This window comes from Chionomys nivalis, chromosome 18, assembly GCF_950005125.1.
Source record: "Chionomys nivalis chromosome 18, mChiNiv1.1, whole genome shotgun sequence".
In the NCBI taxonomy this organism is placed as follows: domain Eukaryota; kingdom Metazoa; phylum Chordata; class Mammalia; order Rodentia; family Cricetidae; genus Chionomys; species Chionomys nivalis.
Genome location: NC_080103.1, coordinates 2,707,730 through 2,720,415, shown reverse-complemented (window position 1 = coordinate 2,720,415; position 12,686 = coordinate 2,707,730). Strand labels below are relative to the sequence as shown.

At 47.0% G+C, this 12,686-nt stretch overlaps 1 protein-coding gene across 4 annotated transcripts in view; it reads left to right on the top strand.

Annotated features, from left to right (window-relative positions):
* Kirrel1 (kirre like nephrin family adhesion molecule 1) overlaps nucleotides 1-12,686 on the top strand; it is an 87,585-nt gene that overhangs the window by 66,584 nt on the left and 8,315 nt on the right. For all 4 annotated transcript variants that reach the window (XM_057793592.1, XM_057793591.1, XM_057793593.1 and 1 more), the window contains 3 exons: nucleotides 5,348-5,512; nucleotides 7,200-7,349; nucleotides 12,211-12,368. In XM_057793592.1, coding sequence (XP_057649575.1) covers nucleotides 5,348-5,512; nucleotides 7,200-7,349; nucleotides 12,211-12,368 — 473 coding nt within the window. The remainder of the gene's footprint in view (nucleotides 1-5,347; nucleotides 5,513-7,199; nucleotides 7,350-12,210; nucleotides 12,369-12,686) is intronic.

Below are 12,686 nucleotides of genomic sequence, written 5' to 3'. Positions count from 1 at the left end.
ATGAACCCTTAACTACCCAGTGACCTGGAGCTTGGTAAAACCGTACCAGCGAGTCTAGGTACAACAGCAAGTCTTTCATATGCAGGACCTATTTACACACACACACATACACGTACACACACGTACACACACACACGTACACACACGCTATGGGTTGTCATTGGTGGCTTAAAGACTGCTATTGTTTCCACTGAAACTCTCTGGGCTTGGGAGAGAGACTCTGCTCACCATTCCCTCCATGCATTCCTGCCAAGCTTCTCCTATGCCAATAGCACACAAGGCAAGTGCTAGCTACACGGCTGTGGGGCCAAACCCCAGACCCAAGTGCCACTATCTACCCAAGAGGTAAGCAGACTGGAGATGAAGTTTAAGCTGTAAAGTGGAGGTCAGAAATGGCAGGCGGGGCAGAACTGAAGGCTATCAGTAGCTCTTTCTCAGGCTGAGGCATGAATCCAACTCATTTACAGGATTGGATATTCCTAGAATGTGACAGAATACCAACAGTAGCGACTGTGGAGCTGAGACGCTTGTTTTTATCTCATTTCTGCCAGACCATATTCCCCTTTCTTTAAAATGCAGGTAATAACTACCACTATGTAGCGGATTATAATGCTAGGAACAGTGTCTGTAAGACATCAGAATGGCACACAGTCAGCATTTTATAATTGCGGGTATTTATTATTATGGAGCGTTGCTGGGGCTGAATGAGCAGAAATGGTAAATCAAAACCTCTGTTCTCAGGGGCTCACAGGAGAGCAGGGAGACAAAACACACATGAGTAATTTTTAATCTAAGGCAATTGTGTGTTTTCTCTCACCAGAAGTGCAGACACAGCTGTGAGAGGGTAAAGGAAGGAGGCTAGAAGAGCTTTGTCACTAGAAGTTGTGCTAAGAGTTGGCAGTTAACTCGGAAGGAAGGCAATCTAGGAATGAGACAGAGGTACGGTGGCAGGGGGTCAGTCCCTGTGATCTAGGAATGAGACAGAGGTACGGTGGCAGGGGGTCAGTCCCTCGGCTCCCCTTACCTCTCCAGTGTGAATCCCTTCCCTACTTCATTTGCCCTATTCACTGTTGCCCTGAGGGAAAACCCACACTGAGTCTCAGAAATCCCAATAGAGGTAGGAAAGAAAAGGTTGCTCAGACAGTGGGTACTTACTAGATAACTCTTGAAGAAGAGGCTGAGCCGACCTCACCTCTGTAGGTAGGTCTGGAGTCACTCTGTTTTTGGTTTCTCTTGGTAGGTAACTCTCCCGTCTTCTCTTCTACCTTGGCCCCATTAGGACACTACAGACATATCGGTCTTAAGGGTCCTTCCTTATCCTTTCCCCTCTGCCTTTGTGTGAATGTCTACCTTTAGCTGTTTTGGCTGTTTCTCAGTGTTTGTTTCAGTACCTCCGTTAATGCCCTATCAAGTGTGTGTGTGTGTGTGTGTCGTGATCTGTCTTCATTGTAGCTGGCTTGCCTCATCTGTGATAGAGTCTGAAGTTTGGGAGGGAGCAGGATGGAAGTGAAAATTCCCTTTAAATACCCTCAGAAGCTCAAAGCTGCTGACTTGATGCTGTAGCAAGAGGTTAGTCTGTGCTCGTCTCTCTGTGGCCATGGCTTTTCTGATTCTCTCTGCGTTGCTATACTCTGCTGGTTCTGTTCCTGGACATGGATGAGGGCATGTTCACAGACCCAGATGTAAGGACTGAGATTTTCCCTCTCAGTTCAGAACAGGCTTCACTAAGCTTAGCTGGTAGCTCAGGTACCCAGGACCTCGGAGGCATGCTTGAGTTGTGGTGTATCACTCGCTAGGTCACATGTTCTAGGTTATTGGCCCCTCTTGACACTGTAAGACTTACCAACACCTTATGTCTTTTCTTTAAATACCTTATTGTCTTCTCTTGGGGCACTACTACCCTTTATGCTCAGAGATTTCCAGACATTCTCTTCCACTGTCTACTTCCCCTCATCATCTGCAACAGAACCTTCTAGACAGAGTGTTATCCTTCCCAGTTCTGCACCATATCCTAGTTTTCAGTGTTCCCCTCACTGGAGAGAACACACTGTTGCTTCCACATCTTGCATGTTTCAGCCTCACTTAGATGGGGCAGAGTGGAGGGAGAGGGCAGTGCTATGCTTTCCCTGAAGAAGTTTCACAAGGTTGGACTTGGGTATTGGCTCCTAATAATCCATCTGTGACTAGACTAACTTAGCACACCCCTGTGTCACAGCTCTAAGTGTTCCGGCAGGCACTTGTAATGTGACTTAGGGCTGTGGGTGACACAGTCCAGACTCAAAAAATTGCCCCAGGCTGCGCTGAGGTAGCTGACCTGAGCAGTGTGGTCCTCACTATGGCAGAGAAAAGAAGTTAATAGGCTCTGAGGCAGTGCATGTAATCATGGAAGACGTCCCAGATGAGGCCACTATTTGAATCTCAAAGAAGGTTTTTCAGAGACCTGTATGGGGACCTGAAGGGTGACCTATATCCAACTTATGTAGACTTTAGAGAAAAGAACTTAATTAGATCAGACTGTGTTTTCCCTCATCATAAGTTGACTTAAGTATCAGCCATGGCATCTTTTCTCCTCGTGTGCTGTCTTGGCTGCTGGACTGTTTGGGGACATGTGCCACTGCTTGTGACTTTGGTACAGAAAGTGATCCTCCCACGGATTCAAATCCTGAGGGCCCCTCCTCCTTCATCGTTGGGCTCTGCTCACCATTGCTTCCGCTCTGCTTTTAGACCAAATTGCTTCAACTACGGCTGACTCAAAAATTTATTTTACTTCAAAATTCACATAAAAACAGACACCACCCTTCTGTTACTCATTCTTATGTTTCCCCCAAGTGTCTCCTTTGTGTATATCTAGTTGTCTAACTGCTCAGGGATAGATAATGGTCATGGCTATTTAGTAGGTACATGCAAAGGACTTTGGTAGGCCTGCATCCACCTCACCACACTTGGCTTCACAGTGGTCCAGGAGGGAGACATATCATTCCCAAGTAAGAAAATGCACTTTGGAAGGTAACTTGGCCAGGGCTATTCAGTTAGGAAGAGGAGCAGAGGGACCATGGAAACCTTAGTCTTCTCCTAAGCCAATTCTCCTAGCATTTGAACGGAAAGGGTTTTTGGCAGTCTACTCGAGTCTTGCCATCTTACAGCGAGCAACTGGAAATCCAGGTAAGGAAGAACCAGGCCAAGGTTGCCTGCTTCTCACTCCAGCAAGAGCTTGTCTCCTGACTCCAGGTGCGTTACACCGCTCTCCCACTGCAGGGTCACACCGCTCCTCATTGCAAGCAAACATGCAGCCAGCTGCCCACTGTCCTCTGGAGAAGCCTCCAGGCTTTGTGTAGAAAAGTTATGGATGGGCCACCCCGTCACAAGTCCTTACCATGGGCTTGAGGAGCCTTGAGACACAGAATACAGAGTTTGTTGCACATAGCTTCACTAGAGAACACGCAAGGATATGAATAAATTTAAATAATAATGAGTACAAATGCTGGAATTAGTAACACCAGGCTGCTGACCTGGCCTGCAGGGTCTCAGCACCTGTCATCTTTTCTCTGGATATGTGAATGAGACTTAGCTTTTCTTCCTGAAACAGACAAGCTGGGGAAATTAGGTCTTCAAATTTGGGGAGCCACTTACAATAAAAAAAAAAAAACAGGTACACCTTTTCTAATGTCCTGATCCCATGCAGATCCAAAGAGCTGCATTGTTGCATTTAACCAAGGGCAAAGCCTTCATCCTGTGCTTCCTGTGCTGTCCTATTCTGATCCCAGGAGACACAGAAAGAAAAGAGAGTTCCCCACTCTGTGTTGTGTGTGTGTGTGTGTGTGTGTGTGTGAGACAGAGAGGTTCTATTCTCATGGAACAGATAGGGAAAGCACTCCCACCAACAAGCTGTCTTCCACCTCCTGATGACAAAAACATGGACCTGATCCCCTACAGCTTTGGACAGGAAACCCTGTAGATAGAGTTGCCACAAGATCGAGTGATGGGACAATCCGTGCTTGCACAGGGGCTATGGTTTTCCTGAATGGAGAATGTGGGAACAAATTTGGAAAGAAGGGGAGAAATGGAGCTGGAGAGAAGAAAGGGGTGGGTCGGCTAGGACCCAGGGCTTGGCTTTTGCTCTGTGGTAGAGGGCCCTGTGTTTGATTCAGATTAAGAAGTGGGGTGAAACCTATATACTGGATGATTGGGAAGTTTTGACTTGGGGAGGAATGAATTGAGAAGCTGGGTTTGAAAGGACTTGGATTAGGGGGTTGTGGCCTCTATAGACTCTGAGCTGGAAGAAAAGGTAAACCAGGAATCCAAGCTTTGAAGAGAGCTTATTTTGATTGCCTGGTGTGACCTATTGGAGCCAGGGCAAGGAAGCCTCCAATTTAACCCTTTGCTGATCTCTCATCAGCCCCTCTCCTTCCCTTTTGTCCAGTATAAGAAACTAATGCTCACATTATACTGCGCCCAGTGTGCAGCGTGCCCTACCACTGGGACCAGCCAGTGATGAAGCAAGCCTGTTGGTGGGAGCAAGAGAGAAGAAATCTGTGATCCAATTCCGTACTCCATTTAGACTCCACAATTAAAGGCAATTACTCTGCAGTTCTCTCATCAAATGCTCCCGGACAAGCTGCCAGCCAGGCAGCCATGTGTAGCTCCTGAAGCCCGAGGGAGAATAGAACAAAGTCCCACACTGTCTCAGCTCCCAAGATGCAGGAGGGTGTGTGCATGCAGATGTTTTGGTGGGTTCATCCTTGTGTTCTAGCCCTTGGGTCAAGGATAAACACTTGGAACAGAGCCAGTATGCAGACAAGTGGGTTCAGGTCTATTTGGCTTTGGATGTACTATCACCTTGGAGTTGTCTATGCACTCAAGTAGACACATTGTACATGGTAAAGCCGAACATCTGTTGGTTCGTACTGCATGGGAAGGAAGGGCTTGTGGCATTGTAGTCATCTGTTATGAATGTATCATCCATGAACCTGAGTGTCTAAAGGGAGGCATCAAATGCAGAAGAGGTTTTAAAAAACAACCTTGGACCAGACAGCAAGGGCTTGAAGTCTAACCCTAGCTCTATTATTCGTTCAGTGGGCGATCATTGGATAAGTGTGATTCTCTGGGCTTCAGTGTTCAAAACTGGGTCAGGCCCAATTCAAAGACCTTTAGGTAATGCCAAACCATTTCTGTGATCGCTAAACCCTCCAGAACTTTAGACCTGTTCCTGGGGTCCTGACAGGGAGGAGTAAAGGGGGCACGTGGCATCTTGTGTGGGAAGGCATGGCCCCGGATTGCGGGATAAAAGTAGAATCCTGCAAGGGACGTTGGTGGAGCCCTCCTCACCCTTCTTTTTACTCGCTGCTAGTTTTGGCTTTACCTGGGACCCAGACTCGCTTCAGTCAGGAGCCAGCTGATCAGACTGTGGTGGCTGGACAGCGGGCTGTGCTGCCGTGTGTGCTCCTCAACTACTCTGGGATTGTACAATGGACCAAGGACGGGCTGGCTCTTGGCATGGGCCAGGGTCTCAAAGGTGAGTGATGGGCTGGGACCGTGCCTTATTAGAGTGCACGCTATCATGCTGCATGGCCTTGAGTTTGACCCTAACCCAGCACCCGGAAATCCTCTTCCCTACTTTTAGCCTAGATTCCTGTATTTGCTACCCATCCTTCTCTCCATCCTGTTCTTGACTCCTGAGGTCTGTCACTTTTACCCTGCAACTCTCTCTTTCCTCAGATTGTGGATTGGCTCAAGAGAGGTAGTGTGTGGCCTGGGGGATCAGGAGAGCTCTAGACAGACACAGTCAGGGAGACAGCAATGGGGTGCTGCGGGCAGGTCAAGCAGGAGGAGATGCAAGGAGAGCAAAGGCCAGCCCAGCCCACCCCACATAGTTGGTATGCTGAGCTACTGCCTACCCGTTCTCCCTTTTTATTTTTGAAATTATAATGTAATTACAGCAGTTCTCCATTCTCTGCCTATGGAGTACTTCATGCTTTTCTCTTCCCCCTTCATAGTCCATGTCTGCCTTTTGTAACCTTTTGCTGTTAACATCAACCTAAGCACTTTCTTGTTTAATAATTCCATGAGCATTTGTTAAGCACAGGCTATGTAGCCAGTGCTGAAGAAAACACAAAAATTCAGCCAATGACAAACACCCTAACTTCCTATATCCCAAAGCAAGTCCAGAGACCCTTGGAAATACTTCTCAGCAGAGAGGGTAAAGAGCTGAGATACCTGGCTCCCATTACCCCTCGGGCACTTGCCCACTGAATGACTTGAGGAAAACCAATTTGTGTCGCTCTCTTTGTCTTGGTTAGCTGATTTGTGAAGCGGGTTTGACAGTCACAGTCTGTCTATCTTAAAAGTACACTCTTGATTTTTACACCAAGTGGCAGGATGTGTTTTATGAGGGTAACATTGTTAGCTATGAAGCACCACAATGAGGTGATTGGGTGAGGGACTATATAATGATAAGACTTCTGGTCTTATTATTTTTTGGGGGGGGGTGAGATTATTTGCTGTGGGTCTAGGTTGAGGAAATCTGCACGGCACACTCTATAAAAGGAAAGAAATGAATGTGATGGATCTGTTGTTGATGAGAGGGAACATGAGAGAGATAGAGATCAATAGATATGCAGTCAGAAGAATTCATAGCCTTTGGGGTGGGGGCAGGGAAAAGCAGATGATGGGAGCTAGTGGGAGCCTATTAGCAGGGCAGACTAGATACAGAGGCCCAACCTATGTCTTGGAAAAGAAGCAGAAATCTCACTTGGGTTCTCCTTTGAGGAACAGCAAACCTTGCTCATTCTCCTTCCTTGCAGGCCACACAGAGGTGGTCCATAAGTGCTGAGGTGGCCTGTGCTTACTATTGCCCACACACTCTTCTCGCCACACTCTTGCCTGCTTGCCCGTTCTTTTCTTCCTTTTCCTTTGCTATCGTCATGAGAAACATTTACCTGTAAACAGCCATGGAGATTTCATCTGCTCATCTCTCTCTCTCTGCTTATTCCTCACTATCCCCTCCTGCTTAATAGTTACGGAGTCTGTGTCTGGTGCTTCAAAGTCTCACCTGCCAGAGGTGCCCAGGAGAGGGCAAAGTGGGGAGAACTGACCTGGAATGGATGCTGGTTCTGCTTTGGGGAGGATCTGAGGAGATGATGTGCCTTGGGTAGAGAGTACAGCTTGGTCTTACTCTGACCTTCCCCGTTCCGTCCCTGCAGCCTGGCCACGGTACCGGGTCGTGGGCTCTGCGGACGCTGGTCAATACAACTTGGAGATCACAGATGCCGAACTCTCTGACGATGCTTCCTATGAGTGCCAGGCCACAGAGGCTGCACTGCGCTCCCGGCGGGCCAAACTCACCGTGCTCAGTAATGACTCCCAATCTGTTTCTCCCCTCTCCATTTCCCTCTTCGATGTCCCACCTTTTCCTCTCTTCCTAACCTTGCTTTTCCCCCTGCTGTCTCTACCCTCCCTGGCTCTCTCTGAACAACTCCTTACACAAACTTCTTCAAAAACTAAGGGACTAGAAAGATAGCTCAGTGGTTAAGAGCATTTGCACCCACATCTGGTGGTTTATTACCACTGAGAACTCCAGTTCCAGATGATTCTAATGCCTTCTTCTGGCTTCTGCGGCCATGTGCATATGTGAGGTGCTCATACAGAGAAGCAGGTGTGTTTATACACACACATACACACACACATACACACAGGGTTAATTATACTTAAAAAACAAAACAAACTAAAAGCAGGTCAAGAGTGGAGGAGGCTGTGCTGTCCTTGCCTTTACTAGGTATTATGGTTTCTGAAAGTTTGGTATCCTCTGCCCCAATCACACTGAGGACCAGAGCTTTATGTGAAATACAGCTGTGGAGACAAGGCTTTCTGCACTGAGGACTATGGTGATGGAGACACAGCATTACTTTTCCTGATTTATACCGCAGTAGGGTTTGTGGTTTAGGGAACTTTGCTTGTTCTTCTCCATTTCTCTGCTGGACCCAGAGACCAGCCTGTTTGCAGCTGGAGCGGCCTGATGGGTTGTCTTTTGAAAACAGATCTCCAGCCACAATGCACAGGGGACAGGGTAGATGTCACTGCAGCGAGCCTTGGGCCATCTGAATAATGAGAGGACAAAAGGGAAGCCAGCAGTGGCCCATCTTCAGGTCTTAAGATCCGCCTGCCCCCCCTCCCCCCCAGCTCAGTTTTATCAGTGCCTTTGTTGTGCTTCCTCAGGCATGGATTCTTCTGCTTGTGAGTCTCTCTTCCCTTTCCTCTGACCTCCACTTCTCATCCTTGCCCTCCCTCCAGCACAAAGTCATTGAAGTCGAGAGAAAAGAGAAAGGCATGAGTCTGCATGCCAAATTCCCTCCTATTTCGGGGAGGGGGAGTATGGGGGGCGCTCCTAGCAATGGAAAGAGCTCTAGACTGCTTGGAATCCCAAGCCCTGGGTTCACGTTGTGCCTTGGTCATTTTTTAAAAAAAGATTTATTTATGTATACAGTGTTCTGCCTGCATGTATGCCTATACACCAGAAGAGGGCACCAGATATCATTACAGATGGTTGTGAGCCACCATGTGGTTGCTGGGAATTGAACTCAGAATCTCTGGAAGAGCAGCCAGGGCTCTTAACCTCTGAGCCATCTCTCCAGCCCCTTGGTCATTTTTGTACTGTGACCCTGATCACTGGCATGGAAATACACCATAATACTATCAGCCTGCCCTCCCTCCCTCCCTCCCTCCCTCCCTCCCTCCCTCCCTCCCTCCCTCCCTCCCTCCCTCCCTCCCTCTTTCCCTCCCTCTTTCTCACTCTTTCTTCCTTCTTCCTCCATTTCTTCTTTCCTACCTTCCTACCTTTTCCCCTAAGATTTGCTATTTTATGATAAGGATTAAATGAAGTCATATGCACAAGGTACTTTAGTGAACAAGAGGTAAACACTGGGTAAATGGTAGAAATTGTCAGTTGTCTCATGGTTTACAATTGATAGCAAAGACAAAAACAGACAGGAGGATGAATGGAACCAAATTGAAGACCCGGATATTAACTACACACCTTTGAACACCTGATTTTTGACAAAGAAGCCAGAAATAACCAGTGGAGAAAAGAAAGCACATTTAACAAGTGGTGCTGGCATAGCTGTATATCAACATGTAGAAGAATGAAAATAGACCCATATCTATCACCATGCACAAAACTCAAGTCCAAATGGATCAAAGACCTCAACATAAAGCCAGCCACACTGAACCTTATAGAAGAGAAAGTGGGAAGTACACTTGAATGCATTGGCACAGGAGACCACTTCCTAAATATAACCCCAGCAGCACAGACACTGAGAGAAACAATTAATAAATGGGACCTCCTGAAACTGAAAAGCTTCTGTAAAACAAAGGGACACCATCAACAAGACAAAATGACAGCCTACAAAATGGGAAAAGATCTTCACTAACCCCACATCAGACAGAAGTCTGATCTTCAAAATATACAAAGAACTCAAGAAATTGGTCATCAAAAGAACAAATAATCCAATTAAGAAAGTGGAGTACAGACCTAAACAGAGAACTCTCAACAAAGGAATCTAAAATGGCTGAAAGACACTTAAGGAAATGCTCAACATCCTTCATCATCAGAGAAATGCAAATCAAAACAATTCTGAGATTCCTTCTTACACTTGAAAGAATGGCCAAGATCAAAAACACTGATGACAACTTATGCTGGAGAGGTTGTGGGATAAAGAAACACTTCTGTATTGCTGGTGGGAATGCAAGCTGGTACAACCCCTTTGGATGTCAGTGTGGTGATTTCTCAGAAAATTAGGAAACAACCTTCCTAAAGACCCAGAAAATGCACTTTTGGGTATCAGTTGTACCACAAGGACATGTGTTCAACTACGTTCATAGCAGCATTGTTTGTCATAGCCAAAACCTGGAAACAACCTAAATGCCCCTCAGCCAAAGAATAGCTAAGAAAAATATGGTATATTTACACATGGAGTACTACACAGCAGAAAGAATAATGACATCTTGAAATTTGCAAGCAAATGGATGGTGCTAGAATACAGCATATTGAGTGAGGTAATCCAGCCCCAGAAAGACAATTATCACATGTATTCACTCATAGGTGGTTTTTAAACACAAAGCAAAGCCTACAAATCGCAATCCCAGAGAACTTAGACAACAATGAAGACCCTAAGAGAGACATACATGGATCTAATCTACATGGGAAGTAGAAAAAGACAAGATATTCTGAGTAAATTGGGAGCATGGGGACCATAAGCGAGGATTGAGGGGGTGGAGAGAGGAAAAGAGGGGAGCAGAGAAAAATGTAGAGCTCAATAAAATAAAAAAAAAAATGACAGCAAAGACTTTGAAAAATTCTAGAGAAATGTGAATTGGTGACAGATGGTCTTTGCCCAAGCAAAGGAAGAGAAACATGACAAGGGCAAGAAGACCAGTGGGAGGAAATCCTTTCTCTCTTTGTAGCAGGGATCCAACATCTCTGAGAATACAGAGGCTCGGTTCCTGAGTGTGGTAGCAAGGTACAACTGTAGAGAGCCAGGCAGACCAGGAGACCCTCCCCGTTTCTCCACTTCTCAAGTTTCTTCTACTCACAACCACAACTCTGCCCCTATTACTGAAATTGTATATACCAGGGAGCAGGAAAGAGGTGGGAGAGCAGGAGTAATTCGGTGGGTAGAAGCCAGAACCCTTTCATCACAGTAAAAGCAGCACATTTTACACATCACAAGTTCCCTGCATGCCACACGCTCTGTGCAGCACCTCACTGACCTCACATAGGCTCGATGAAGGGACTTTGTTAGGTCTCTGAGGAAGAAACAGACTCGGTGCCTTTAGGGGTTCAACCAAGAACACGACAGTGAAGGGAGGTGCCAGGATGTGACGGCATTGATCTAAATTCCATTCCTTCTCCACTCTTCCACTCCACATGCTTAACCAGAGCAGAAAGCAGTGTCAGCACCGGCACCTCCAACACCCCGGGACAGCCTTGTCTGCCTCCAGCTCCACGGACCTCCCAAGGTCGCCCCTCAAGGGTCTCCTCTAGAAGTTACCTCTCAGTGTCCCGTGTCTTTCTCAGAAAGAAGAAAAGCAAATCCTTGCTCATTTCTGAATATTGAACATCGAGTGGACCTAGATTATTATTAAAATCTTTCTGACTAGTCGATGGCCCCCTAGGGCCTCCAAGTTCTGACTGATCTTGCTGGTATAAGAGTTAATAGGAAGAAATGGATGCAATGCCTCAAGCTTCTAATCCCAGCATTTGGGAGGCGAAGGCAGGAGAATCATGAGTTCAGTGCCAGCCTCAACCGCATAATGAGTCTCTGTCTCAAAATAGTAAGTGAATAGATACTTTATTTAAAAAGAAGAAGAAGAACCCCTGCCCTCACAGAACTTAGGACTGTTGGCCTTGGGAAACTCAACCTAAACATTTAGAAGCCTGTGGCAATGGTATAAGAACAAAAAAAGTTTATTGCTTAAAACCAGATGTATAGCAGCTCAGTTCCTTAAGCAGACAGCAAAGCCTGTTTTGACCATGCAGTGGAGACTTTTTAAATGCCAGTAAGACTTGTACCTGTTTTTTTCTGAGGGTATTGAGGCAGAGAGAGGAAGAACAACAGCTGCAAACTGCCACAGGTGGGCACATAAAGCTTCCCACCTTGCCTGGGATTTGCCCAGGGTGGTACTCTTCCACCTGGAGAAGCCACTCGGAGAAGACACACATCATGGAGAAAGCAGCAGAAACAAAGTGGGGCCATAAGGGACTACAGGACGTGGCTTGCGGACCCTAAAACAGGAGACAAACAGGCTTTGGAATCCTCGCCACAGGCAGTTGTGGCCTCTAGAGGTGTTTGAGCAGAACAGCACAGTCTTAACTGCTGTCAAGAAAATAACCTAAAGCTGTAATGGATAGAGTTCCCCATCTGGCCATTCCAGGCAAGATAGATAGAAGGGATTCTGTGAGGGAAGCACCTTTTCTTCCCCCTAGTGTTGCCTCCATCCGAAGCAAACACCTTGGGTAATAGAGGTGTGTACAGCATCAGACAGTAACAGCAGCCGTGAAAGAGTAACCAGCAAGCCGAGAAAGCTTAAGGGCTGAGTGAAGCCCCTTCGGAAGCTCTGGATTAGCGACTGTAAGTCGGGCTAGGGTGGCACTGACCTGCAGAGCTAGGAGCACTGCTGGCTGCATCCTGGCTGATTTTGTTCTCCTCTTCCCTCCAGTTCCCCCAGAGGACACAAGGATTGATGGCGGCCCTGTGATTCTGCTGCAAGCAGGCACCCCCCACAACCTCACATGCCGAGCCTTTAATGCCAAGCCTGCTGCCAACATCATTTGGTTCCGTGATGGGACACAACAGGAGGGGGCTGTGGCTACCACGGTGAGAACCTGCTCTCTCCCCGGGCACAGCTCCGGTTATCTTTCCTTTCCTAAAGGGAATGGACTTCCAGGGTCACAGCCATTTTATAAGTACTGGCTGTATGCTAGGTACTCAAAAGAGTCCCATAAAGTAGGCATTTTTTTCCAACTTACAAAGGGGTGCCTGGTCCAAAGTCACACAGAGAGCAAGCACAGAGTTGGCATTCTGTACTCGAGTCTGACTGCCCTGTTGATCCCTTTCTGTGGAAGCCAGGGTTTTCATGCACTTTCTCAGATGTCAGGCATGACAGTGAAAGGCATTGGGCCACTCAGCCGCAAT